We start from the raw sequence: 27,895 nt of genomic DNA, 5'->3' as shown, positions 1-27,895 counted from the left end.
GGACTCATTTTGGCAGTTGGATCGCTTTTGGTGGTGGGATCGCTGTTGGTGGTTGCATCACTTTTGGTGGTGGGATCGCTACTGGTGGTTGAACCACTTCTGGTGGTGGGATCGCTATTGGTGGTTGAACCACTTCTGGTGGTGGGATCGCTGTTGGTGGTTGCATCACTTTTTGTGGTGGGATCGCTACTGGTGGTTGAACCACTTCTGGTGGTTGAACCGCTTTCGGTGGTTTGATCACTTTCGGAACTTTATCGCTTTGGTGACTGGATCACTTTCATCACTCGGATTGCTTTCGGCACTTGGATCCGTTTGGTGACTGGATCACTTTCTGTGGCAAGAAGGAGGAGGAGAAAGGCTGCTGGCTGCCATTCCCTCCAACATCATCTGCGGACAGAAAAGCTCCCGTCCTCCCACATCAAGTTCAGTGTTTTCCGGCAGAGCAGCAGCGATGGCCACACTCGGTCTGTTGGAGCTGCTGAACGCCGCCATCGGGACACCCCATTTGGGGGTTGTCGACTTGGTGGCCCTGCACAAGTTGCTCGAGGCCATGATCGGGCAGCTGGGCCAGCAGGAGCCGTCTGTCCTGGAGCCAGGGCAGAGCCCGACCCCCAGCCTGGCAAAGGAGCACGACAGCGAGGACCAGCCTGGCCAGGAGAAGGAGGAGGACGGAGCCCTGGGCACAGGGCAGCAGCTCTGGAAACCAGCAGAGCAGCTGCATGAGAAGGACACGCTGGAGGGGACCGGGAGCGACTCCGAGGTCTCCTCCGTGGCCAAGGAGGCCATTGCAAAAACAAGAGAAGAGAAGGAGAGAGCCGTCTCCAAGGTAGATGCTCTTGCTGGTCCCTGGGTGCTCCCCCACGAGACGCCCCCTCCTCTGGGCTCCGCGCTGCCCTCGTGCCGCCCTCAGCCCAAGGGCTGGGTTAAGCCCGAGCTCCCGCAGCAGAGCACAGCGGGGTCCAGGTCCCCAGGGACCCTCCCCTGGGCTCACCCCCCACCCGCTCTCCCAGGAAAGGGCTTCGCTCCAGGATCTCTGGGAGGAGATCAACAAGTTTAAGGAGGTGCAGTCCGGCCTGGCAGAGGACGTGCGGGAGATGAAGGAGGCGATGCAGGAGGCGCATTCTGGCCTGGAACAGGACATGCGGGAGATGAAGGAGGAGATGCAGAAGGCGCATTCTGGCCTGGCAGAGGACATCCAGGAGATGAAGGAGGCGCATGTCGGCCTGACAGAGGACATGCGGGCCATGCAGGAGGCGCATTCTGGCCTGGCAGAGGACATCCAGGAGATACAGGAGACCCTTGGCCTGGTGAGCGTCCCCTGGTGCCCCGGGAGGGAGCTGGACCCTGGTCCCCTCCCCGCTCCTGCTGCCCTGTCACACTGTGCCCGTGCCCCACGGCCATCGGTGTCACCAGCGTGAAGGGCAGCAGGAGGGAAGAGTGGGAAGGGTGTCCCAGGAGTTGCTAAGGCACTTCTGAACTAGAGAGCCATCCAAACAGAACCATGGGAGGGGAAGGAGGGGAGATAAAGCTCTGCTCCCGCAATTCAGCCACGGCCCCAGGCACAGCCCTACCCAGCATCCCTCTGTCTCCTGCCCCAGTTCATTTGGGGATGCTCTTTAAATCCCGCTCCCACATCTGAACGGGTGTCCCTCTCCTCACCCAGCTCCAGGGGAAGCCCCAGGACGATGCCGGGCTGCGCAGGGACAGGAGGCGGCTGCGTTCCCTGCTCCCTCGGGGACACCAGCCCTCCTGCCTCGGGGCACAGCCTGTGGGTTGGGGGTGCTGGGCAGTGATGCTGGGGGTCCCATCCCTGGGGGTCCCATCCCCCCAGTTCCATGGCCGGGCTGACCCCGTGATCCCTTTGCATTTGGGCTCTCATGTTCAACATGAGTTTGGCCCCGCCAGATGGTGGTTTGGGGACAGGGACTGGGGACATGGCGGGGGGTTCTGGGGTCTGTCCTCACGGCTGCCCAGCTGCCAGTAACCCTGCTGCCCTTTGCCTCTTCTTCCCAGGAGGGCGCTGGGGGCCAGTCTGCCCCCGCCGAGCCCACCCAGCTGGCCACGGACACCCAGGCCAGGAAGCGCTCAGCACTGGGGCCGAAGGGACGTGGGACACAGCCTGAGATGGAGACCAGCAAGGGGACTGCAGGATCTGGCTCCCCGGGGATGCAAGCAGGGACACAGGGGGAACCAGTGACCCAGGCCAGCACCTCCCTGGGGACACAGCCAGGGGCCCCTGACACCCAGGCCAGCACCTCGGGGATGCAGCCAGGATCCCCGGGCACCCAGGCCACCACCGCCCTGGGGACACAGCCAGGGGCCCCTGACACCCAGGCCAGCACCTCGGGGATGCAGCCAGGATCCCCGGGCACCCAGGCCACCACCGCCCTGGGGACACAGCCAGGGGCCCCTGATGCCCAGGCCAGCACCTCAGGGATGCAGCCAGGATCAGCTGGGACCCACACCACCACCCCTGGGGTGCAGCCTGGGTCCTCCACCTCCCAAGCCACCATCCCAGGCGATGCCCAAGAGCCGGCCAAGCCCTGGGGCACCACCAGCACCTCCAGCTACGAGTCGGAGATGCGGGAGGTTCTCTCCCAGGTTGGGCAGCTCGGCCACCTCTGCACTGGTCTGAAGGAGCAGGTGGAGCAGCTTAAATCTACAAAAGCTGAACATGCCGATCTTGAGAACGTGCGCCGGCTCTTCCCGGAGGGAGGTGAGAGCACGGGGGGGCTGGCGGGGCTTGTCTGGTGTGGGGACACCCTGGCTCAGGGGCCCGTCATGCTCAGAGCCTGGCCCCAAGGCTGAGACCCCCTCACCGACAGCACATCCCCTTGCACCATGTCCCTCTAGGCCGGCAGAGCATCACCAGCATCCTGGCCGACCTCAAGTGCCAGGTGGCCTTCCTGCAAGACATGGCCGGGGCCCTCCACGGGCAGGAGGAGAAGGTGAGCCGGCAGCAGTCCCCGAGGGGCTGCGGGGATGCCAGTTTGGGCAGGGAGGGGGCAGCCGAAGGGTCCCCGTGCCGGAATGGCACAGGGGGCTGTGCCCTCACCGCCCCCACTGCCGTTCCCAGATCAGGAAGGTGGAGGATGATCCCAGAAAGATGAGGGCGGCTGGCGCCAGCCGGAAAGCAGACGGCAGCGGCCAGATGACCCAACAGCCGCGGTAAAAGGATGGGAGAGGGTTTCCTACCCCGCAGGGCTGCGAGGGAGCCTGGGGTCTGGGAGCATCCCAGTTTGGGGGCCATTGGACACCCCCACGAAGGCTAAACCTGCCCCTGCCCCCATCTCGCTGGCCAGGCCCAAGGGACAGAAGGTCAAGGCAGAGCGGAAGGAGTTGGGGAAGCAGCAGGAGCCGACCCAGGCCCAGCTGGAGAAGTTTGCGGCCGAGTACGTGAATCAGTTGGTGATGGAGACAGCACAGCAGCTGCAGGCAGAGGTGAGGCCCGGGGGCAGCGCTCCCAGCCCCCGCTGGCTCGGGGGGAGTCTTGGCGGGGTCCCGGCCACGTCCCCTGGCCGGATGGGGCCATGGAGCCTCCACGGCACCTGCGCTTGTGGGCGGCATCCAGCCCGGCTCAGAGCTGATTCCTCCTCCCCTGCCAGCAGCTGGACGAGCCGAGGGCGACGGCGCAGAGCGGGGGACACGAGCACGCGGGGTGCCCCGGCTGCAACTGGGACACCAGGGCGCTGCTGGGGAAGCTCCTCCAGCGCTGCGAGAAGCTCGAGGCGCAGCTGGAGTCCCTGGCCCAGAAGGCGGGCGGCAAGGTGGAGAGTTACCCAAAGTGGAGGAGACAGGTAAGGAGACGCGGTGTAGGGGGCTTGAGCTGCCAGGACCCCCAGGCATTTCTGCTTTGCTGTAACGCGGGGGAGCCCCTCGCTGCCCCCCTAATTGGCTTGTGGGAGTCAGCAGCATGGAAGGGAGTTAAAGCCTTGGAGCAAATGTCCTGCTTGCCCTGAGAGCCCGCGGCCACCAGCCAAAAGACCCTGGGTCTGTCCCCGTGGGGCAGCCACCCCCCTTGCTCAGCACCGCCTTGTCCTCTTAGTCCCTGCAGCAGGACGAGCAGCTCAAGTGCCTCCAGGCCAGCATCACGCAGCTCCAAAAGGACTACGAGAAGTTCAGCTCGGCCCTTGCAAACCTCCAGCAGGATCGCCAGCAGGAGCAGAAGGACATCAAGGTGGGTGGCTGTAACCCGCAGGCAGAGCCCAGGCTGGGACCCCAAGGGATCTGTCCCCCTGCCACCCTGCTCGCAGCCCTGCACACCTTCCCGATGCCTTTCCTGGAGGTTTCTGATGGGCTGGGGAGGCAGGGGGTGCTCGGCTGGCCGGGGGGGCAGCTCCGACCCTGCCGTGGCGTCACGGGCTGCTGTCTGCCTTGGAAGGCTCTGTCCCAGGCCCTGGGGAGGCTCAAGAAGCAGAAAGCAGACAAGGAGCAGCTGCTGGTGCTGGGAATCGATGAGGTAGGGGCTTGAGGGGCCCTGGTGCCAGCCAAGGGTGTCCCGGGCAGGGTGACAAACGCCCCTTGTCCCTTGGGTGCCGGCTGGCAGAAGCAGCCAGGGGGAGGGAGGATTTCCAGCCCTGCTGCGGGTCCCTTGCCAGGTCACTCTGTGACCCCGAGTCACTTTGGCTGGTGGGACCAACCCCACGGGGGTGATGGGGTGAACAGGGCCACGCAGCCACTTGTCCCTCTCGCGTTGTCCCTGCATCCTGTCCCCAACGCTCTCCTGCCTTTCCCCGTTGCTAGAAAGCAGACAAAGCCGCCCTGGCTGACAAAGTCAGTCGCAGCCAGTTTGAGGCGTGCGTGGAGCGGCTGAACAATGTCATGGAGGACGTGACGAGCCGGGTGACGGGCCAGGAGGAGAGCTGGCACCGGTTCCAGAAAGAGCTGCAGAGACAGATGGACTGCAAGGTGAGGGCTCGTCCCCTCCACGCAGAACTGGCACCTTATGGGCCTGGCAGCCTGAGGCAGCATCCTTGCGAGGGCGCCCCCTCCCGGCTGTCCCCCTGGGGACCGCCATGTCCCATCCTGGGGTAGATGGCTGAGGGTGTCACTCGTCCACAGCTGGACCGCCGGGAGCTGGGGGCGTACCGGCAGCAGCAGGAGGAGCGGTGGAAGAGCCTCAGCGGGCAGCAGCTCCAGGAGAAGGCGCTGCAGCCAGAGCGTGACAATGCTGCTGGGACTAGGAAGTGAGTGCGATGGGGACAGCGGTGGCTTTGGCAGTGCCGGCCCTGTTCCTGCTGGCTGTCCCAGCTCGTGCCGCTGTGGTACCCTGGCGTGGGAGCCGAGTGGGCAGCGCCCCTGGGGATGCTGAGCAAGTGGCTGTGCCTTGTGCTCCTGCCAGCTGCAGCTTCCCAGCGACGGAGGCGGCACAATGAGGGGGCACGTGTGGGAGGAGCCCTCCTGAACCAATCTTGGGGGGTGGGTGCAGAGGCTTTTTGTGGCAGGGGACGGTGTGCAGGTGGGGCTGTGCCCCCCAGGAGCTCCCCAGCCCTTTTCTCCCCGCTCCAGGCAGCTGCTGCCTGGTTTCCATTGCCTGTCCTGCGACCGGCCCGTCAACATGCTGGCGCCTGGACCGTGAGTAACTCCCCCCCGAACAGGGAGCACCCCCGACCCCTCCCTGGAATCGAGTGACACATGGGGTGCCACCTGCCAGGCACTGAGCACCCCGTGTCCTGTCCCACAGGGAGCGGACGGGCGAGTGCAGGTACCCCACTGTTCCGCGGAGCTGTGGGGGCGCACACACCCTCACGCCCCCGCGCTTCCAGCCCCAACCGCCCAGCACCCCACGGCCGTCCTCACCCAGCGCCCGCAGCCCCAACAAGGTAGGGATGACGGAGGTGGGGAGGGGGATGCTGAGCCTGTAGGGGGGATTTGTGCCTCAGTTTCCCCAGGGAGAGCTGGCTGGGGGAGGGTTGCTGGGGGATGTGGAACGGGGCCCCATGTTTGGGTCACACGCTCTCCCCTTCCCAGAAGGACGCGATGAAGCTGTCGGGCCAGGACGGCACTGATGGGAACCGGCAGGACGATCAGCTTTCCATGATGGGGGGCTCTCAGCTGCCCACAACGCCAAGGGCCACCCCAGACACCTTGACCTTGAGGAGCCGGCCAAGTATGGCCCTGTCAGGGCACTGGGGGGCAGAGGACACCCTGCTGTCTGGGGGGACGGGTCTGTGCCCGCAGCTGGGCTGGGTGGGACGAGGGTCTGGGGTTTGGCCTGGTATGTGGGGGCAGCACTGGCTGCTGGGGCAGCCGCTCCTCGTGGTGGAGCTGGAGGGAGCTGGGGGACATGGGGGGTGGTGCTGGGCAGTGTGGGACAACAGCCTGTGTGCTTCAGGGTGGGGGCAGGACGCTGTTTGTGGGTGTCTGTGGCTGACCCTGCCCCTCGCCCCCAGGTACCTCGACCTCGCTGCTAACGGCCGTGCTGCTGCGCCGACCAGTCTCGTCTCTCGGACACATCACCCAGGCACCGAAGCCGCTGCCGCCCATCCAGCCCCGCCGCACTGAATCGGCGCCCTGACAGCTGGGCAGGACGGGGGTCCCGGCCCCAGTCCCACCGCCCCGGGCGCTGAGCAGGCAGTGGCTGCAATAAATGATGATGAGCAACCAAGCGCTGGTGTGGTCTGAGTGGGGGTCCCTGGGGCAGGATGGCAGAAAGCCCCGCCGTGTTTGCTTTTTCAGGAGAAAAATAAGTGCTAAAATGGCACTTTAGGGGTGCCCAGGTGGATCCGGTGGTAGCCAGGGCCCCCCAGAGGGAGCACTGGGAGCAAACCAGTGGGCACCAGGGCAGAGCCAGCAAAGGCCCATCCTGCACCCCGGGTGGGGCTGAGGTGTCCATGGGCTTCAGAAACACCCCCTGGGACTAACTGGGGGGACAGGGTCAGGGGGTAACCAGGGGGCTGTGCAAGAAGCCAGTGATACAGGGAACTGACAATTAACTAATTAACACTTACAAACTAACACTTGACACTTCAGGAACTAACCCTACCCCACATCACTAAAGACACTTAGAGAGCTGACCCTTTAACCCGCATCACTATTGCCCAGCCTTGCTTAGCTCTGTGTAACTTATTGGGAACTGGTCTCTTCTCCCAGGCAGTCAGCAATAGGACAAGGGGACATGGGCTTAAACTCTGCCAGGGGAAGTTTAGGCTGGATATTAGGAAGAAGTTCTTTACAGAGAGAGTGATCAGGCATTGGAATGGCTGCCCAGGGAGGTGCTGGACTCACCGTCCCTGGAGGTTTTTAAACTGAGATTGGACATGGCTCTTAGTGCCATGATCTAGTAAACGGGCTGAAGTTGGACCAAGGGTTGGACTGGATGATCTCTGAGGTCTTTTCCAACCTGGCCAATTCTGTGATTCTGTGATTGTACGAAAAACAGGACTTCACTGACGCCTTGCAAAGATAATAATCCTTGGGTGAACTAGATTACAGAAACGTGGGCACAGGACAGGAGATACGCCAGTTTGAACCGGCTCAGCAGGCTGAGACCCAACCAGCTCATCACACTGGACCAACGGTGACCGTGTACAGAGAACGAGGACCCGGGGTCACAGTCACTGCGCAGCTGCCACCAGGAGCAGCCAGAGGTGGAGGCTCTGGAAATGGTCTCCTGAATCACTGTAATAAGAACCGCCTTCTCGGGGACAGGTTATGAATATGTATAGGCGTTCCTAAAACTTTCCTGAATACGTAACACTGTACTGCATTTAACCAAGTTCACAGCTACTGTAATTTTACACACGTATTAGGTGAAATGATTCCCGGTGTGCCCGGCGTCGTAAATAAACACATACCTTCTTTATAACCTCAAGGGCTGTAAGGTCATTCCGCGCTTCACCGGGCTGACTGTCGGCAGCCGGAGGAGGGGAGCGCTCTGCTCTGGGCCGGGGGACCCAGAACTGGGGGTCGCAGCGGCTCCGCGCCCCGCCCCGGGGTGCCCCCAGCCCCATGTCGCAGCACTTTGCAGCCGCAGGAAAGCGCCCGGCACTTCCGGTTGATGGGCGCTCTGGTCACGCCCACAGCCCTCGGCTGACAGACGGGGCCTCGTTGAATGAAACGCCTGGGAGCAGGGAAGCTTCTGGAGCACTGACCGTATACGGGCCCAGCTCGGGTTCCCTTGGGCTTGACAAGGAGGCTGTGGGACCTTCCGTCGGTTTCGGTGCGGGGCTGTGGGCGGAGCGTTGTCCTCAGACTGCGGACCCTGCGGGAGCTCCCCGGGCAGAGCCCCCCCCGCCCCGCCGGTGGTGGTTGTGTCTGCTGGGGACGCTGCGGAGCCGCCAGCTTTCGTGAGTGGGGCTGTGCCTTTGGAATTGTCATTCAAAGGGTAGATGAGCACAGCTCGGCTTCAGCCAGGACGCCTCTGTGCCTTTGGTTTTCGTTCTTCCCTCACCTTCCCTTTCGTGCCCAGCGGGCCCCGGACGGGGGCGTGTGGGTGTGTGTGCCGAGGGAACAGCCCGTACCCAGCAGCCTGCTCCGTGCCGCTGCTCCTTGTCTCTGCATTTATATACGATACACAAATGTAAAGCAAACGGGGGGGGTGCGTGGGAGCAGGAGCGGCTGGGGGCTCCCGGGCCGGGCCTGACGCCTGCAGCGCCTCACGCTTTCCCACTCCCGTTGCGCCGCCATCTTGGGCGCGGGCAGTGAAGCCGCCGCCCTGAGGCCGTGCCTCGTGCCGCCGGGGAGGAGGGGAGCCGGTCGCTCTGGGAGCCGCTCTTGGGAAGCGGGCGGCGCACCCCGCCGAGGAGGGGGAGTTAACGTCCTTCCGAGTCCTCCTGCTCGGGTACCGGCGCCGTTCGGGCGGTGCGGGGAGAGCGCGGTGCGGGGAGAGCGCGGCCGCTGTGCCCTCACTAGAGATGGCGGCGGGGCGGTCTCTCGCGCGGACAGGACGGCGGCCGCGGGGAGCGGCGCTCCAGCCCCTGGCGGAGCTCACGTGGCTGCGTGAGGGGACGGGACCCCCCCTGCTGCCTCGCTGCCTCGCAGGGAACCCCCTTCCCCTTTTCCAAACCTCCCGTTCCCCCTCAGCTCAACGCCCCCTTTCCCAGCCAGAGGGAACCCGTTCTCTACCCGACCACCCCCATCGTGGGGTCACTTGTCCCCTGGTTCCTGAGGTTCCGCCGGGTGGGCGTGGGGCGGGTTTGGGTCGGGCTGAGCCGAGGCCCGGCTCCTGGGGGGATGCTCTGCAGGGAACACCCCCCGCCCCAGGAGCGCTGCTGCTCCGGTTTATTTTCATATTTCCCGCGCCTAGCACTGCGCCCCAGCAGTGAACCAGCAGACTGCAGGTACCGAAGGGATCTCCTCCTCCTCCCCACCCCTTAAGGGGCGGTGATCCCTGCAGGAGTAAGAAAAGGATGCTGCAGGAGTAAGAAAAGGATGCTGCAGGAGCTGGGGTTGCCTTCTACATCTGTTGTTTCTCGCTTCAGAGCTGCGCCGGGGCTGCAGGGCTCTCTGGCCGTGATGATGAGCGGAAACAAGTTTACAACCTGTGAAGTCATAAACTTCCCAACTCACGAGGTTATAAAGCAGGTATGTTTATTTCGACGTCGGGCGCAAGGGCGATCGTTCCACCGTTCATGCCCAACTTCTAACAATATGAGGTGTGTTTAAATACAGTAAGGTGTTACATATTCATAATGACCCCAGGAACGCCTCTACATATTCATAACCTTTCCTGCTTCTTACTAAAATGAGTCCCAGGTGATCATTTCCATAGTCTCCTCCTTGACCCCTCCCTGTGGCACCTGCGCAGTGCCGGCTGGTGGTCTTGAGGAGGGGTCTTTGGATGAAGGCTCCTTCAGCCTCATCACAGTCAGCTTTTTACCTTTGGCTCATTATGTTGAATTGACTGGACCCAAGCTGCCAAGTCGATTGAAACCAGACTGGTTCCCCCCTTTTGCTGTAAATCGTCGTTATCTCGTCTTCTCAGGTTTACAGCCAGGTGCCTTAAATTTACATCTAGGTGCTGTAAAACTTCTTACCATGGCCTTTGACGAGGTTCTGTTTTTTCTTAACATAATGGGTTACATAAAGCTCTAAAGTAGGCACCCTCAAAGTGTTAGTTAGTTAGTCCCCTCTATTAGTTCCCGCCTTTTCAGGAAGGTTAGTAAATTCTTTCACTAATATGATGATTCCCTTTTTAACATTTTCTTTTACCACAAACAAGAAGGCTACTTCTACATGAGAAGACTTACCTTTCTCTCTCAAAGAACAAACAAATTTCAATGTTGAACAAAACGTTCGAGTTGCTCTTCTGGGGCAGCTGATGACCGGGTGGCTGGTGCCCCGGCAGCAACGGCATCTGTTGGGCTGCAGCGGGAGCTCGCGCTCCTTGGCGTGGTGACCCCGCTCACTGCAGTTCTAGCACTGTTCTTTTGGGTTTCTTCTTCCCAACGCGGGAAGCACCACCCAGGCTGGTCCCCCAGAAGGACCGAAAGGTGATTGTGAAAAACAGAGTTTTCCAGGTTGCACCTGGGTTACCCTCCGTGGTGTTTCGCAGGCTTTCTTCACTTTAGAACGGTGAATCCAGGCATCCTGTTCTCTAATATTGGTAGCGGTGAAGGATATCAGGGGGTCTTGAAATGGACCTTGCTATTATGGTTTCAAAGTTCTCTGCAAAAGACTTCACATACACGTCAATAAAATGTGGCCCTCAATCAGAGGATCCAACAGCTGGGACTCCAAGCCTTGGTATTATTCTGTGTATCAATGTTCGAGTCACCTCCTACGCTTTTGCTGTCCTGGTAGGGAACGCTTCTGGCCAACCTGAAAAAACATCAGTTAATGCCAACAAACATCGGTACCCCCCTTTTCCTGGGAGTTCTGAACAATCAATTTGCCATTGTGGTCCAGGCCCATTCCCTTTCCCAATTTGACCCATTTCTAGCTTAGGCATATTTTTGGGATTAGTCTGGAGGCAAAGATCACACCGCTGTCACCTGTTCTACAGTGATAGACAAATCTCTAGCTCCTGTTTCCCTAATCAGTGTTTGCATAGTGGTTCTAGTCCTCAAAGTCTCTTCTTCTGTTCTTCCCTTCCTAACGGGCAAAGCAGATGAGAGGGGATGATAAGTTTTCCCTGGGGGGTTTGAACCCACCCTTCCTTATGATGTGATTCCTCTAAATCTACGATGAGTTTCGATTCTGTTTAGTACACTCTGGCTTACCTGTTAAAGAGACCTGCCCGCCAAGGACGAGAGCCCTTTGTGTTTTTACCTTGTGCTGAGCCGTTTGGTTTGCCTCTCTGTCCGCCAGCCTTTTCCGATTCCGAGCTCACTTTCTGGTGTGCCTTAATATGCATGATTCCTGTAGTTTCAATATCTCCTCCGCATGTTTGATGTGTTTGCCTTGAGGGTTCAAAAGTCCCTTTTCTTTCCAAATTGCTCTGTGCACATGCACAGTCCTGAAAGCATCCTTGGAGTCAGTATAGGCGCTAACCGTTTTACCTTGAGCTAGTTCCAGAGCAGAGTAAGGGCAATTACCTCTGCCTTTTGCACGAAAGGATTTTGAGGCAAAGGTCCAGATCACCTCAGGGCTGGCTGCTTCCGTCCGTAAACCAGTTTTCAGCGTTTTCAGTAGGAATGTCTTTTAGATCTGGTCGATTGGATGGTGTTGCTTCGACGGTCTCCAGGCAGTCATGATGAACTGGTTCTCCAAAGTTACCACTGAGGAAAGAAGCTGGGTTGACAACGTTAGTCTTGGGAAGGATGGTGAAAGATTCAGGGGCTCAAGTGATCTTCTCTTCACTCCTTCCCTCTTCAAGTGACGATGTGGGGTGGAATGGGAAAATTCAGTCTCTAAATGGTTGGCTCCAAGACTGGTGCTACAGGCAGGGCTTTGGTTTTTTTGATAATGGCTGGTTTTATAAGACTCCAGTCCAGACAGTATTATGCGGGAAAGGCTTATCTCGCAGAGGCAAAAGGATGCTGGGGCAGGAATTAGCTGGGCTCATTTGGAGAGCTTTAAACTAGGCTCGAAGGGGGATGGGGTTGTAGTTGGGCTTGCCCCAGTGGGGCAGCATTCTAAAACAGATGAGGACCGGGTGGCCTCCTGTGCCCCTAGGGAGAAATTGGTGTGCTCTGCTCTCTCCCTGAAATGCCTGTACACCAATGCGCGCAGCATGGGGAATAAGCAGGAGGAGTTAGAATCCTATGTTCGGTCGGGAGATTATGATCTGGTGGCAATTGCAGAAACGTGGTGGGACAGTTCACGTGACTGGAATGTAGTCATGGATGGCTACGCCCTTTTCAGGAAAGACAGGCCAGCCAGGCGTGATGGTGGAGTTGCTCTCTATGTGAGAGAGCAACTACAATGTACTAAATTCTGCCCAGGAGCGGATGAGGAGCGAGTTGAGAGTGTGTGGGTCAGGATCAAGGGACAGGCTGGCAGGGGTGATACTGTTGTAGGTGTCTATTACAGGCCACCAGATCAGACTGAGGAAGTTGATGAGGCCTTCTATGCGCAGCTGAGAGTGGCCTCACAGTCACAGGCCCTGGTTGTTGTGGGTGATTTTAACTTCCCTGATGTTTGCTGGAAGGACCATTCAGCCAGCCAGCCACAGTCCAGGAGGTTCCTCCAGTGCCTTGATGATAACTTCCTCATGCAGATGGTGGAGGAGCCGACCAGGAGAGGTGCACTGCTGCATCGCATCCTCACTAACAAAGAGGGTCTGGTCGAAGCAGTAAAGGTTGAGGGCTGCCTGGGTTGCAGTGACCACGAGATGGTGGAGTTCAGCATCTCGTGTGGCAGGAACAGAATAGCAAGTAGAATTGCAACCCTGGACTTTGGCAGGGCTAATTTCGGCCTTTTCAAGCAATTGCTGGGGGAAATCCCATGGGCAAGACTGCTTGAAGGAAAAGGGGCCCAAGAGAGCTGGATTGCATTCAGAGATTGCTTCTTCCATGCTCAGGATCAGAGCATCCCCACACGTAGGAAGTCGAGGAAGGGAGCCAGAAGGCCTGCGTGGTTGAATAGGGATCTGTTGGGTATGCTCAAGCAGAAGAGGCGAGTTTACAGGTCATGGAAGCAGGGACTGGCCACTTGGGAGGAATATAAGGCTGCTGTTAGAGGATGCAGGAAGGCAGCTAGGGTAGCCAAGGCCTCCTTAGAATTAGAGCTGGCGAGAGGGGTCAAGGACAGCAAGAAGAACTTTTCCAAGTACATAGCAGATAAAACTAATACCAGAGGCAATGTAGGCCCACTGATGAATGAGGTGGGTGCCCTGGTGGCAGAAGACACAGAGAAGGCAGAATTGCTGAATGCCTTCTTTGTCTCTGTCTACTCCGCTGGAGGCTGTCCTGGGGAACCCTGTACCCCTGAGACCCCGGATGAAGCCAGGTTAATGGAGGAGTTTGCTTTAGTCGATGAGGACTGGGTTAGGGAACAATTAAGTAGTCTGGACGTCCATAAATCCATGGGTCCAGATGGGATGCATCCGCGGGTGCTGAGGGAGCTGGCTGAAGTCATTGCTAGACTGCTATCCATCATTTTTGCCAAGTCTTGGGAAACGGGAGAGGTGCCCGAGGATTGGAGGAAAGCAAATGTCACTCCAGTCTTTAAAAAGGGCAAGAAGGAGGACCCGGGTAATTATAGACCGGTCAGCCTCACCTCTGTCCCTGGGAAAGTAATGGAACAGCTTATCCTTGGTGTCATCTCAAGGCACATCAGGGATAAGAGGGTCATTAGGGGCAGTCAGCATGGCTTTACCAAGGGTAAGTCATGCTTGACCAACCTCATAGCCTTTTATGAGAATGTAACAAGGTGGATGGATGATGGCAGAGCGGTGGATGTGGTCTACCTTGACTTCACTAAAGCCTTTGACACAGTCCCTCACAGCATCCTCACAGCTAAATTGAGGAGGTGTGGTCTAGACAATAGAGTAGTGAGGTGGGTTGCAAACTGGCTTAAAGAGAGAAGCCAGAGAGTGGTGGTCAATGGTGCGGAGTCCAGTTGGAGGCCAGTATCTAGCGGAGTGCCTCAGGGGTCAGTACTGGGGCCAATATTATTCAATATATTCATTAATGATTTAGACGAGGGAATTGAGTGTACTATCGGCAAGTTTGCTGATGACACTAAGCTGGGAGGAGTGGCTGACACGCCAGAAGGCTGTGCTGCCATCCAGCAGGACCTGGACAGGCTGGAGAGTTGGGCGGGGGATAACCTGATGGAATTTAACAAGGGAAAGTGTAGAGTCCTGCATCTGGGCAGGAGTAACCCCAGGTTCCAGTATAGGTTGGGGCATGACCTATTAGAGAGCAGTGTAGGGGAAAGGGACCTGGGGGTCCTGGTGGACAACAGGATGACCATGAGCCAGCACTGTGCCCTTGTGGCCAGGAAGGCCAATGGCATCCTTGGGTGTATTACAAGGGGGGTGGTCAGTAGATCGAGAGAGGTCCTCCTTCCCCTCTACTCCGCCCTGGTGAGACCCCATCTGGAATATTGTGTCCAGTTCTGGGCCCCTCAGTTCAAGAAGGACAGGGAACTGCTGGAGAGGGTCCAGCGTAGGGCAACAAAGATGATTAAGGGAGTGGAGCATCTCCCTTATGAAGAAAGGCTGAGGGAGCTGGGGCTCTTTAGTTTGGAGAAGAGGAGACTGAGGGGTGACCTTATTAATGTTTATAAATATATAAAGGGTGAGTGCCATGAAGATGGAGCCAGGCTCTTAGTGGCAAACAATGATAGGACAAGGGGCAATGGGATCAAGCTGGAACACAAGAGGTTCCACTTAAATTTGAGAAAGAACTTCTCAGTGAGGGTGACAGAGCACTGGAACAGGCTACCCAGGGAGGTTGTGGAGTCTCCTTCCCTGGAGACATTCAAAGCCCGCCTGGACACCTTCCTGTGCGACCTCACCTAGGCGTTCCTGCTCCAGCAGGGGGATTGGACTGGATGATCTTTTGAGGTCCCTTCCAATCCCAAACATACTGTGATACTGTGATAATTTCTACACCATCTTGTTAGACACTGGGGGGGATACGAGCACAGTCATCTTCTGACCCACGGCAAATCTCTGGACCTCCTGTATATTCAGTACCACTGCAGCAACTGCCCGCAGGCATCCGGGCCACCCCTTTGCAGTTGGGTCTAACTGTCTGGAGAAATAGGCCACTGCTTGTCGATACGGGCCAAGATCCTGTGCCAATGTACCCAAGGGTATTCCCCTTTTCTCCTGAGAGAACAGAGAAAATGGTTGACTCACATGTGGGAGTCCTAGAGCAGGGGCTGACATCAAAGCCTTTTTAAGTTCTTAAAGACTCGTGTGGCTTCCTTACTCCATTGCAGGTGTTTCTGGTCCACAGGGTCCAGGTCATGCACGTCTCCTTGGTTCTAGTAGCGATTAAAATGCCATCCACGTATTGTAGCATCTGTCCCTCATCAGACAGGGCTTCCCAGGATTCAAAATCTTTAGCAAGCTGATTTCCAAATACTGTTGGGCTGTTCTTGAATCCTTGTGGCAGCACCGTCCATGTGAGCTGGGTTTGACATTTATTTTTAGGGTTCTCTCATTCAAATGCAAATATTGTCTGGCTGGCTTCATGGAGAGGGAGGCAAAAGAAAGCATCTTTTAAATGTAAAACGATAAACCAAGTCAAATGAGGTGTTAATACTGTCAGAAGGGTGTATGGGTCTGCTACCACTGGGTAGAGGTCCTCAGCTATTTTGTTTATAGCTCCTAAGTCCTGAACCACCCAATATGAGCCGTCTGGCTTGCGGACAGGCAACCTAGGGGTGTTTTAACTGGACTCACATTACTTTACTAACCCTGTTTGCGGGAATTTCTCTATTAGTGGCCGAATCCCTACTTCTGAGCCTGGGTCAGAAGGTGGGTATCTAAGGGGAAATCCGGGTGCTGTGTGCGCGTTACACACAACCGAGCAGCCCCGCAGGAACGGGCCAGGCGGCGACTGCCCCCCCGCTTCATCCCCCGCGGGCGGCGAGCCCGGAGGAGAGGAGCTGAGCTCCAGCTCCAGCAGCCGTCGCTCTCCCCCCCCACGCCTTTTTCCGCCGCCTTAGCGGGCACTCAGCTTTTGACTTCTTTTCTTCTCGCCGCAGCTGATCGAGGGGGAGCTGCCGGGCCCTGAACTTCATGTTCAAACTTCACAGCGTAGGCTTGGGCTCCTCTTGCCCCTTTTCTCTCTTCATTTGATTCCTGCGACGCATCCCCTGCCGGGCACCAGCCTCTGGGAAATGGAGCCGCAAACTGGGCTGCTAAAATACACATGAAGGACAGTGGGTGGTGGAACCCTGAGCAATGGGGTTTCCCTTGAGCAGTTGTGCCCGGTTGGTGAACACCAGAGGATCCATCAATGGAGCGCGGCCTGCCCAGTCAGAACTGCATGAGCTGGGGAGGGGATCAGTCCCCGTGCTGTCTACAGAGCGTGGGGCAGCTGGGGTTTAAAAAGTGGGGGTTTCTTTAAATTATTTTTCTTATTTTTGCATTAATAATGAACCTTCAACCTGGCTTGGTTGTATTTTTGTTTTCTTAATGTAAGAAAGATTGATTTGAAGACTAAAACCCCCCCAGCACCCCCTCCCCTGGGAAGGGCCGTGAGTGGCAGTGGCAGTGACGGGGGGGACATCACCTTGTAGAATCCCCCTGGGCCCTGGGGGTGTCGAGGGAGGGAGGACGGGGTGAGGGGACCCCGGGGGGGCTGTGCAAGAAGCTGGGCTGATTTTGGGAGCCGGAGGAGGGGAGCGCTTTGGGGGCTCCATCCGGGGTCTGGGACATGCAGAGGCAGGGGGCCCAGCGGCTGTGCCCCCCCAGTCCAGGGTGCCCCCATAGCCATGATCCAGGTGCCGACAGCTGCCTCCAGCCATCAGTTTCTTTGTTATTTGCCTCCCCCTCCCTCTTCCGCCCCGCTGCAGCGATGCTGGTGGGACGGGGCATTAAGAAACCCCCCACCCAGCACCCACCTCAGTGCTGCTGCTCCTTCTCTCTGGATTTATATACTTTAGATATATATTTTTAAAAAAGGAGGGGAGAAAAGGCCATCTAGAGGCTCTTGAGGGCCAGTGCCCTCCCCAGCAGTGTGTGCCCCCCCACCCTAGAAATAATACCTAGAAAATTCTTCCAGTGCGATTCTCAGGGGAGCCCCTGCTCCCAACGCCCTGACCCTGGACCCCCCTGACGCCCCCACCTCCGCCAGCCCAGTCGGATCTCTGGCCGTCCATGGTGGCCGTGGCTTTCTGGGGGGGCAGGGGGTGGTGGAGGCCAAGGGCGGTGGGTGAGGAGGGGGCAGCCAGGCGGGCTGGGGGTTGTGGGGCGAGGAAGCCCAGAAGGGGCTGAAGCTCCCGGGGGCACAGGCCATGGAGGCGATGGGGCTGCTGCTGCTCTGCCGGCTCTCAGGGGTTCACAGCTTGGAGAACGTGGCCAGAGCGTCGGGGAAGTTGGGCGGCGTGGCTGGCATGTTGCTGGGGGTGCACATCTGCGGGGGTGTCAGATCGGTCACGGATGGTGTTTTGGAGTCCCAACCTGGCAACCTCCCCATCGCTGGAGATCTGGCTGCATCCCGCACCAGGGGATGCTCGAAGCCCAGCTCTGGCGGGTATTGGGGTACCCAGCGCTGCGGGGTCTGGGTGGCACCCCCAGAACGTGGGGGCTGCCTGGGGAGGATCTCCAGCCCAGGCAGGGCCAGCTCGGGCTGCGAAGAACATTTTGGACATCCAGGGTGCTCAAAGCGCTGGGGTGCAGCGGGTTTGGGGAGGGGACGCTGCTCTGATGCCAGCTGCCCCGAGCAGGGAGCGGCAGGGATGGGGTGATGCAATGAGGACCAGCACCATGGGTGGGGAGAGTTTTGGGGTCCCACAGGAGCCTCTTCACCCGGCTCCCTGTCCCCCTGCTCCGCTTCGCACCCCATTAGGGCACAGAAAGTCAGGCAGGGCCCCCCGGGACGCGAGGCACTGGCCGGGCCCCTCGCGGTTCCCGGTACGGGCCCTGCTTTCTACACACTGGGCTGAATTTAGTACCTTCCCCACCTCCCCCCAGGACAGACCCGGCCCTTTTTGAGGCCAATCTTGCCAAAAACCCCAGGAGCTCAGGATGAAAACGAGAAGCTAAATGATTCTTCACAACACCATTCAACACAAGAACCGAGAGGTTTTTGATACCTGCTTTCTTGTAGGTGTCCTACTGAGCACCAGCAAAAAGCCAAGAGTGTTGCTCAGCAGCACCAACCACATCTGCCAGGAATTAGTCTTCAAAATGAACCAGGGGCTGCAGAAGGCAATCACCAGCCCCACAGACAGCAAAGGAGAATTCTGCAAGATCCCCTAAGGCTGGAATAGACTGTTGGCATCTGCTCTCCACGGCAAAACCAAAGGAGAGCGTAGAGGAAAAAGAAATGAAAGTCATTGACTGTGAGAAATGCGTGGCGAAACACAGGAGGTGGCTGACACAAAAAGACCCTCCCAGGAGCAAGCCATGACTTCTGGACCCAGCGTCTCTGGCCCGGGATGAAGGCTTGCCCATTGCACTGCGGCCACTTGGGGTGCAAAAATGGGGTTTGAGAGGGGCTGTTGCCCCCCGATGTCTTGCTCTGCCTGGAGATCTCTCTGCAGAGGCCCCTGGACAGGACGCCTCTTCCTCAGTCAGCGCTGGCAAAAACCATCTGGGGACACGCTCCATCCTCCGGAACTCTTCCTCGTGTGACTCGCAGCTCACGTGTGACAGCGCTGCTCGAAACTTGGCCGTCTCTAAGAACCGGCTTGCTTTGGGATGTGGGCTTCACTCTCAGAGGAATCAGGGCAGCCCTGCTTTCTGTGTTGGGGTCTCCCTTTCAGCTATGGAGCAACTTCAGTTCACAGAGCAGGAGGATCTTGCAATGGCTGTGTAGATAGCAGCACCGTTTCGGAAGCGTCAGAGGAGATGTCAGAGCCATCAGGCTGAGGGACGGGAATCCAGCAAAAGATTGCCCGTGTTTCAAAAGGGAGGCAGCCGTGCCCGCTGGAGAACCTCTCTCACAGCTCCATCCCCAGCAAAGAGCTATCTCTAGAGCAGTTCGTGCTGCTTACAGGCAAGATCACCTTTGCACTTGAACCACCTTCTTGCACAGAGGACAGGAAACATACTCTGGTTTATGTCTTTATAGCTGAAAAGACAGTGTTCACGAGGGAGCAAGCGATGAGCACATTTCCTGGTCAGCAGCCGCTGGCTCGTGCCAACGATCAAGAGAGGCAGAAGAAATCCCTTCAGAACAGCTCCTTCTCCAAAGACATCCGTCTGCCTTGATCAGCCGCAGGGAAAGGCATCCTAAACCGGGCACTTTGGCCTTGTTTTCAGCCCAGGTTCCCAGGTGCTGGTGCACTCGTGAGCCAGTCACTGCACATCTGCCACGAAGGGGAATCGCCTCCGAGGCCACTGTGCCGTGGGGAAAGGAAAGGATTAAACGTCGGGAGAGTTTGATTGAGTACACAACACGGATAAAGCCACTCTCTCTGCAATTAAAACTGAGGGTATTTAATTCAGTGAGATGAGATTTCATTCCCCATGGCCTGTCCGATTGTATTTTGAATCTGGGCACGGGCTGCAGTGACTGCCACAACATTTGAGGTGTCACCAGCTGCACTGTAGGTGGTAAAGCGGGAAAGGCAGGAGGGACCCTCAGCACCTCCCATCCCGTGGATAACTTCATCACAATGGCCAGGGCGGCGCCCGCTGGCTGCTGGGGTGGCTGTTGCCGGGCAACAGAGACACTATATTGTCCCCTGTCACCTGTGCCCCGTGCCCATTTGGTCACTGGCCGTGGTGGGATCACTTGCCGTGGTGGGATCACTGTGGTGGTGGACTCATTTTGGCAGTTGGATCGCTTTTGGTGGTGGGATCGCTGTTGGTGGTTGCATCACTTTTGGTGGTGGGATCGCTACTGGTGGTTGAACCACTTCTGGTGGTGGGATCGCTATTGGTGGTTGAACCACTTCTGGTGGTGGGATCGCTATTGGTGGTTGAACCACTTCTGGTGGTGGGATCGCTGTTGGTGGTTGCATCACTTTTTGTGGTGGGATCGCTACTGGTGGTTGAACCACTTCTGGTGGTTGAACCGCTTTCGGTGGTTTGATCACTTTCGGAACTTTATCGCTTTGGTGACTGGATCACTTTCATCACTCGGATTGCTTTCGGCACTTGGATCCGTTTGGTGACTGGATCACTTTCTGTGGCAAGAAGGAGGAGGAGAAAGGCTGCTGGCTGCCATTCCCTCCAACATCATCTGCGGACAGAAAAGCTCCCGTCCTCCCACATCAAGTTCAGTGTTTTCCGGCAGAGCAGCAGCGATGGCCACACTCGGTCTGTTGGAGCTGCTGAACGCCGCCATCGGGACACCCCATTTGGGGGTTGTCGACTTGGTGGCCCTGCACAAGTTGCTCGAGGCCATGATCGGGCAGCTGGGCCAGCAGGAGCCGTCTGTCCTGGAGCCAGGGCAGAGCCCGACCCCCAGCCTGGCAAAGGAGCACGACAGCGAGGACCAGCCTGGCCAGGAGAAGGAGGAGGACGGAGCCCTGGGCACAGGGCAGCAGCTCTGGAAACCAGCAGAGCAGCTGCATGAGAAGGACACGCTGGAGGGGACCGGGAGCGACTCCGAGGTCTCCTCCGTGGCCAAGGAGGCCATTGCAAAAACAAGAGAAGAGAAGGAGAGAGCCGTCTCCAAGGTAGATGCTCTTGCTGGTCCCTGGGTGCTCCCCCACGAGACGCCCCCTCCTCTGGGCTCCGCGCTGCCCTCGTGCCGCCCTCAGCCCAAGGGCTGGGTTAAGCCCGAGCTCCCGCAGCAGAGCACAGCGGGGTCCAGGTCCCCAGGGACCCTCCCCTGGGCTCACCCCCCACCCGCTCTCCCAGGAAAGGGCTTCGCTCCAGGATCTCTGGGAGGAGATCAACAAGTTTAAGGAGGTGCAGTCCGGCCTGGCAGAGGACGTGCGGGAGATGAAGGAGGCGATGCAGGAGGCGCATTCTGGCCTGGAACAGGACATGCGGGAGATGAAGGAGGAGATGCAGAAGGCGCATTCTGGCCTGGCAGAGGACATCCAGGAGATGAAGGAGGCGCATGTCGGCCTGACAGAGGACATGCGGGCCATGCAGGAGGCGCATTCTGGCCTGGCAGAGGACATCCAGGAGATACAGGAGACCCTTGGCCTGGTGAGCGTCCCCTGGTGCCCCGGGAGGGAGCTGGACCCTCGTCCCCTCCCTGCTCCTGCTGCCCTGTCACACTGTGCCCGTGCCCCACGGCCATCGGTGTCACCAGCGTGAAGGGCAGCAGGAGGGAAGAGTGGGAAGGGTGTCCCAGGAGTTGCTAAGGCACTTCTGAACTAGAGAGCCATCCAAACAGAACCATGGGAGGGGAAGGAGGGGAGATAAAGCTCTGCTCCCGCAATTCAGCCACGGCCCCCAGGCACAGCCCTACCCAGCATCCCTCTGTCTCCTGCCCCAGTTCATTTGGGGATGCTCTTTAAATCCCGCTCCCACATCTGAACGGGTGTCCCTCTCCTCACCCAGCTCCAGGGGAAGCCCCAGGACGATGCCGCGCTGCGCAGGGACAGGAGGCGGCTGCGTTCCCTGCTCCCTCGGGGACACCAGCCCTCCTGCCTCGGGGCACAGCCTGTGGGTTGGGGGTGCTGGGCAGTGATGCTGGGGGTCCCATCCCTGGGGGTCCCATCCCCCCAGTTCCATGGCCGGGCTGACCCCGTGATCCCTTTGCATTTGGGCTCTCATGTTCAACATGAGTTTGGCCCCGCCAGATGGTGGTTTGGGGACAGGGACTGGGGACATGGCGGGGGGTTCTGGGGTCTGTCCTCACGGCTGCCCAGCTGCCAGTAACCCTGCTGCCCTTTGCCTCTTCTTCCCAGGAGGGCGCTGGGGGCCAGTCTGCCCCCGCCGAGCCCACCCAGCTGGCCACGGACACCCAGGCCAGGAAGCGCTCAGCACTGGGGCCGAAGGGACGTGGGACACAGCCTGAGATGGAGACCAGCAAGGGGACTGCAGGATCTGGCTCCCCGGGGATGCAAGCAGGGACACAGGGGGAACCAGTGACCCAGGCCAGCACCTCCCTGGGGACACAGCCAGGGGCCCCTGACACCCAGGCCAGCACCTCGGGGATGCAGCCAGGATCCCCGGGCACCCAGGCCACCACCGCCCTGGGGACACAGCCAGGGGCCCCTGACACCCAGGCCAGCACCTCGGGGATGCAGCCAGGATCCCCGGGCACCCAGGCCACCACCGCCCTGGGGACACAGCCAGGGGCCCCTGATGCCCAGGCCAGCACCTCAGGGATGCAGCCAGGATCAGCTGGGACCCACACCACCACCCCTGGGGTGCAGCCTGGGTCCTCCACCTCCCAAGCCACCATCCCAGGCGATGCCCAAGAGCCGGCCAAGCCCTGGGGCACCACCAGCACCTCCAGCTACGAGTCGGAGATGCGGGAGGTTCTCTCCCAGGTTGGGCAGCTCGGCCACCTCTGCACTGGTCTGAAGGAGCAGGTGGAGCAGCTTAAATCTACAAAAGCTGAACATGCCGATCTTGAGAACGTGCGCCGGCTCTTCCCGGAGGGAGGTGAGAGCACGGGGGGGCTGGCGGGGCTTGTCTGGTGTGGGGACACCCTGGCTCAGGGGCCCGTCATGCTCAGAGCCTGGCCCCAAGGCTGAGACCCCCTCACCGATAGCAAATCCCCTTGCACCATGTCCCTCTAGGCCGGCAGAGCATCACCAGCATCCTGGCCGACCTCAAGTGCCAGGTGGCCTTCCTGCAAGACATGGCCGGGGCCCTCCACAGGCAGGAGGAGAAGGTGAGCCGGCAGCAGTCCCCGAGGGGCTGTGGGGATGCCAGTTTGGGCAGGGAGGGGGCAGCCGAAGGGTCCCCGTGCCGGAATGGCACAGGGGGCTGTGCCCTCACCGCCCCCACTGCCGTTCCCAGATCAGGAAGGTGGAGGATGATCCCAGAAAGATGAGGGCGGCTGGCGCCAGCCGGAAAGCAGACGGCAGCGGCCAGATGACCCAACAGCCGCGGTAAAAGGATGGGAGAGGGTTTCCTACCCCGCAGGGCTGCGAGGGAGCCTGGGGTCTGGGAGCATCCCAGTTTGGGGGCCATTGGACACCCCCACGAAGGCTAAACCTGCCCCTGCCCCCATCTCGCTGGCCAGGCCCAAGGGACAGAAGGTCAAGGCAGAGCGGAAGGAGTTGGGGAAGCAGCAGGAGCCGACCCAGGCCCAGCTGGAGAAGTTTGCGGCTGAGTACGTGAATCAGTTGGTGATGGAGACAGCACAGCAGCTGCCGGCAGAGGTGAGGCCCGGGGGCAGCGCTCCCAGCCCCCGCTGGCTCGGGGGGAGTCTTGGCGGGGTCCCGGCCACGTCCCCTGGCCGGATGGGGCCATGGAGCCTCCACGGCACCTGGGCTTGTGGGCGGCATCCAGCCCGGCTCAGAGCTGATTCCTCCTCCCCTGCCAGCAGCTGGACGAGCCGAGGGCGACGGCGCAGAGCGGGGGACACGAGCACGCGGGGTGCCCCGGCTGCAACTGGGACACCAGGGCGCTGCTGGGGAAGCTCCTCCAGCGCTGCGAGAAGCTCGAGGCGCAGCTGGAGTCCCTGGCCCAGAAGGCGGGCGGCAAGGTGGAGAGTTACCCAAAGTGGAGGAGACAGGTAAGGAGACGCGGTGTAGGGGGCTTGAGCTGCCAGGACCCCCAGGCATTTCTGCTTTGCTGTAACGCGGGGGAGCCCCTCGCTGCCCCCCTAATTGGCTTGTGGGAGTCAGCAGCATGGAAGGGAGTTAAAGCCTTGGAGCAAATGTCCTGCTTGCACTGAGAGCCCGCGGCCACCAGCCAAAAGACCCTGGGTCTGTCCCCGTGGGGCAGCCACCCCCCTTGCTCAGCACCGCCTTGTCCTCTTAGTCCCTGCAGCAGGATGAGCAGCTCAAGTGCCTCCAGGCCAGCATCACGCAGCTCCAAAAGGACTACGAGAAGTTCAGCTCGGCCCTTGCAAACCTCCAGCAGGATCGCCAGCAGGAGCAGAAGGACATCAAGGTGGGTGGCTGTAACCCGCAGGCAGAGCCCAGGCTGGGACCCCAAGGGATCTGTCCCCCTGCCACCCTGCTCGCAGCCCTGCACAGCTTCCCGATGCCTTTCCTGGAGGTTTCTGATGGGCTGGGGAGGCAGGGGGTGCTCGGCTGGCCGGGGGGCAGCTCCGACCCTGCCGTGGCGTCACGGGCTGCTGTCTGCCTTGGAAGGCTCTGTCCCAGGCCCTGGGGAGGCTCAAGAAGCAGAAAGCAGACAAGGAGCAGCTGCTGGTGCTGGGAATCGATGAGGTAGGGGCTTGAGGGGCCCTGGTGCCAGCCAAGGGTGTCCCGGGCAGGGTGACAAACGCCCCTTGTCCCTTGGGTGCCGGCTGGCAGAAGCAGCCAGGGGGAGGGAGGATTTCCAGCCCTGCTGCGGGTCCCTTGCCAGGTCACTCTGTGACCCCGAGTCACTTTGGCTGGTGGGACCAACCCCACGGGGGTGATGGGGTGAACAGGGCCACGCAGCCACTTGTCCCTCTCGCGTTGTCCCTGCATCCTGTCCCCAACACTCTCCTGCCTTTCCCCGTTGCTAGAAAGCAGACAAAGCCGCCCTGGCTGACAAAGTCAGTCGCAGCCAGTTTGAGGCGTGCGTGGAGCGGCTGAACAATGTCATGGAGGACGTGACGAGCCGGGTGACGGGCCAGGAGGAGAGCTGGCACCGGTTCCAGAAAGAGCTGCAGAGACAGATGGACTGCAAGGTGAGGGCTCGTCCCCTCCACGCAGAACTGGCACCTTAGGGGCCTGGCAGCCTGAAGCAGCATCCTTGCGAGGGCACCCCCTCCCGGCTGTCCCCCTGGGGACCACCATGTCCCATCCTGGGGTAGATGGCTGAGGGTGTCACTCGTCCACAGCTGGACCGCCGGGAGCTGGGGGCGTACCGGCAGCAGCAGGAGGAGCGGTGGAAGAGCCTCAGCGGGCAGCAGCTCCAGGAGAAGGCGCTGCAGCCAGAGCGTGACGATGCTGCTGGGACTAGGAAGTGAGTGCAATGGGGACAGCGGTGGCTTTGGCAGTGCCGGCCCTGTTCCTGCTGGCTGTCCCAGCTCGTGCCGCTGTGGTACCCTGGCGTGGAAGCCGAGTGGGCAGCGCCCCTGGGGATGCTGAGCAAGTGGCTGTGCCTTGTGCTCCTGCCAGCTGCAGCTTCCCAGCGACGGAGGCGGCACAATGAGGGGGCACGTGTGGGAGGAGCCCTCCTGAACCAATCTTGGGGGGTGGGTGCAGAGGCTTTTTGTGGCGGGGGACAGTGTGCAGGTGGGGCTGTGCCCCCCAGGAGCTCCCCAGCCCTTTTCTCCCTCCTCCAGGCAGCTGCTGCCTGGTTTCCATTGCCTGTCCTGCGACCGGCCCGTCAACATGCTGGCGCCTGGACCGTGAGTAACTGCCCCTAAATAGGGAGCACCCCCGACCCCTCCCTGGAATCGAGTGACACATGGGGTGCCACCTGCCAGGCACTGAGCACCCCGTGTCCTGTCCCACAGGGAGCGGACGGGCGAGTGCAGGTACCCCACTGTTCCGCGGAGCTGCGGGGGCCCACACACCCTCACGCCCCCGCGCTTCCAGCCCCAACCGCCCAGCACCCCACGGCCGTCCTCACCCAGCGCCCGCAGCCCCAACAAGGTAGGGATGACGGAGGTGGGGAGGGGGATGCTGAGCCTGTAGGGGGGATTTGTGCCTCAGTTTCCCCAGGGAGAGCTGGCTGGGGGAGGGTTGCTGGAGGATGTGGAACGGGGCCCCATGTTTGGGTCACACGCTCTCCCCTTCCCAGAAGGACGCGATGAAGCTGTCGGGCCAGGACGGCACTGATGGGAACCGGCAGGACGATCAGCTTTCCATGATGGGGGGCTCTCAGCTGCCCACAACACCAAAGGCCACCCCAGACACCTTGACCTTGAGGAGCCGGCCAAGTATGGCCCTGTCAGGGCACCGGGGGGCAGAGGACACCCTGCTGTCTGGGGGGACGGGTCTGTGCCCGCAGCTGGGCTGGGTGGGACGAGGGTCTGGGGTTTGGCCTGGTATGTGGGGGCAGTACTGGCTGCTGGGGCAGCCGCTCCTCGTGGTGGAGCTGGAGGGAGCTGGGGGACATGGGGGGTGGTGCTGGGCAGTGTGGGACAACAGCCTGTGTGCTTCAGGGTGGGGGCAGGACGCTGTTTGTGGGCGTCTGTGGCTGACCCTGCCCCTCGCCCCCAGGTACCTCGACCTCGCTGCTAACGGCCGTGCTGCTGCGCCGACCAGTCTCGTCTCTCGGACACATCACCCAGGCACCGAAGCCGCTGCCGCCCATCCAGCCCCGCCGCAGTGAATCGGCGCCCTGACAGCTGGGCAGGACGGGGGTCCCGGCCCCGGTCCCACCGCCCCGGGCGCTGAGCAGGCAGTGGCTGCAATAAATGATGATGAGCAACCAAGCGCTGGTGTGGTCTGAGTGGGGGTCCCTGGGGCAGGATGGCAGAAAGCCTCACCGTGTTTGCTTTTTCAGGAGAAAAATAAGTGCTAAAATGGCACTTTAGGGGTGCCCAGGTGGATCCGGTGGTAGCCAGGGCCCCCCAGAGGGAGCACTGGGAGCAAACCAGTGGGCACCAGGGCAGAGCCAGCAAAGGCCCATCCTGCACCCCGGGTGGGGCTGAGGTGTCCATGGGCTTCAGAAACACCCCCTGGGACTAACTGGGGGGACGGGGTCAGGGGGTAACCAGGGGGCTGTGCAAGAAGCCAGTGATACAGGGAACTGACAATTAACTAATTAACACTTACAAACTAACACTTGACACTTCAGGAACTAACCCTACCCCACATCACTAAAGACACTTAGAGAGCTGACCCTTTAACCCGCATCACTATTGCCCAGCCTTGCTTAGCTCTGTGTAACTTATTGGGAACTGGTCTCTTCTCCCAGGCAGTCAGCAATAGGACAAGGGGACATGGGCTTAAACTCTGCCAGGGGAAGTTTAGGCTGGATATTAGGAAGAAGTTCTTTACAGAGAGAGTGATCAGGCATTGGAATGGCTGCCCAGGGAGGTGCTGGACTCACCGTCCCTGGAGGTTTTTAAACTGAGATCGGACATGGCTCTTAGTGCCATGATCTAGTAAACGGGCTGAAGTTGGACCAAGGGTTGGACTGGATGATCTCTGAGGTCTTTTCCAACCTGGCCAATTCTGTGATTCTGTGATTGTACGAAAAACAGGACTTCACTGACGCCTTGCAAAGATAATAATCCTTGGGTGAACTAGATTACAGAAACGTGGGCACAGGACAGGAGATACGCCAGTTTGAACCGGCTCAGCAGGCTGAGACCCAACCAGCTCATCACACTGGACCAACGGTGACCGTGTACAGAGAACGAGGACCCGGGGTCACAGTCACTGCGCAGCTGCCACCAGGAGCAGCCAGAGGTGGAGGCTCTGGAAATGGTCTCCTGAATCACTGTAATAAGAACCGCCTTCTCGGGGACAGGTTATGAATATGTATAGGCGTTCCTAAAACTTTCCTGAATACGTAACACTGTACTGCATTTAACCAAGTTCACAGCTACTGTAATTTTACACACGTATTAGGTGAAATGATTCCCGGTGTGCCCGGCGTCGTAAATAAACACATACCTTCTTTATAACCTCAAGGGCTGTAAGGTCATTCCGCGCTTCACCGGGCTGACTGTCGGCAGCCGGAGGAGGGGAGCGCTCTGCTCTGGGCCGGGGGACCCAGAACTGGGGGTCGCAGCAGCTCCGCGCCTTGCCCAGGGGTGCCCCCAGCCCCGTGTCGCAGCGCTTTGCAGCCGCAGGAAAGCGCCCGGCACTTCCGGTTGATGGGCGCTCTGGTCACGCCCACAGCCCTCGGCTGACAGACGGGGCCTCGTTGAATGAAACGCCTGGGAGCAGAGAAGCCTCTGGA

The 27,895-nt window shown here is 59.7% G+C and overlaps 4 protein-coding genes and 1 long non-coding RNA gene across 7 annotated transcripts; 4 read left to right on the top strand and 1 right to left on the bottom strand.

Moving 5' to 3' along the window:
• The first annotated feature begins 1,905 nt into the window (after window positions 1-1,905).
• Window positions 1,906-5,594, top strand: LOC139829329 (glutamine-rich protein 2-like). Its single transcript, XM_071816367.1, has 6 exons — window positions 1,906-1,911; window positions 4,046-4,177; window positions 4,382-4,459; window positions 4,744-4,908; window positions 5,062-5,186; window positions 5,509-5,594. The coding sequence occupies exons 1-6, from the start codon at window positions 1,906-1,908 to the stop codon at window positions 5,576-5,578; spliced, it is 576 nt and encodes a 191-aa protein (XP_071672468.1). The 3' UTR covers window positions 5,579-5,594.
• A 2,240-nt stretch (window positions 5,595-7,834) lies between these two features.
• On the top strand, window positions 7,835-18,483 carry LOC139829370 (uncharacterized). Of its 3 annotated transcripts, none has more exons than XM_071816611.1 (3): window positions 7,835-8,288; window positions 9,423-9,525; window positions 18,117-18,483. In XM_071816611.1, the coding sequence occupies exons 1-3, from the start codon at window positions 7,951-7,953 to the stop codon at window positions 18,126-18,128; spliced, it is 453 nt and encodes a 150-aa protein (XP_071672712.1). In that variant the 5' UTR covers window positions 7,835-7,950; the 3' UTR covers window positions 18,129-18,483. The 3 variants fall into 3 exon arrangements, with proteins under 3 accessions (XP_071672712.1, XP_071672711.1, XP_071672710.1); XM_071816610.1 differs by having other exon boundaries at window positions 17,981-18,483; XM_071816609.1 differs by lacking the exon at window positions 18,117-18,483 and adding an exon at window positions 16,048-16,456 and having other exon boundaries at window positions 7,836-8,288.
• Window positions 18,036-27,849, bottom strand: LOC139829373 (uncharacterized). Its single transcript, XR_011741830.1, has 2 exons — window positions 27,607-27,849; window positions 18,036-20,142 (listed from the first exon to the last, which is right to left on the bottom strand). It is a non-coding gene; the product is annotated as an uncharacterized lncRNA (long non-coding RNA).
• Window positions 21,718-23,150, top strand: LOC139829381 (uncharacterized). The gene is made up of 4 exons (XM_071816676.1): window positions 21,718-21,723; window positions 21,826-22,528; window positions 22,666-22,760; window positions 22,889-23,150. The coding sequence occupies exons 1-4, from the start codon at window positions 21,718-21,720 to the stop codon at window positions 22,982-22,984; spliced, it is 900 nt and encodes a 299-aa protein (XP_071672777.1). The 3' UTR covers window positions 22,985-23,150.
• Window positions 23,224-25,005, top strand: LOC139829380 (glutamine-rich protein 2-like). Its single transcript, XM_071816675.1, has 5 exons — window positions 23,224-23,232; window positions 23,858-23,989; window positions 24,193-24,270; window positions 24,555-24,719; window positions 24,873-25,005. Exons 1-5 carry the CDS (start codon window positions 23,224-23,226, stop codon window positions 24,999-25,001), a joined length of 513 nt encoding a protein of 170 aa, XP_071672776.1. The 3' UTR covers window positions 25,002-25,005.
• Window positions 27,850-27,895: the final 46 nt, after the last annotated feature.

The sequence above is a fragment of the Patagioenas fasciata genome, chromosome 18 (genome assembly GCF_037038585.1).
Source record: "Patagioenas fasciata isolate bPatFas1 chromosome 18, bPatFas1.hap1, whole genome shotgun sequence".
Taxonomy (NCBI): Eukaryota; Metazoa; Chordata; class Aves; order Columbiformes; family Columbidae; genus Patagioenas; species Patagioenas fasciata.
Note: the sequence above shows the minus strand (reverse complement) of the source record. Positions and strands in the feature narration are given on the sequence as shown.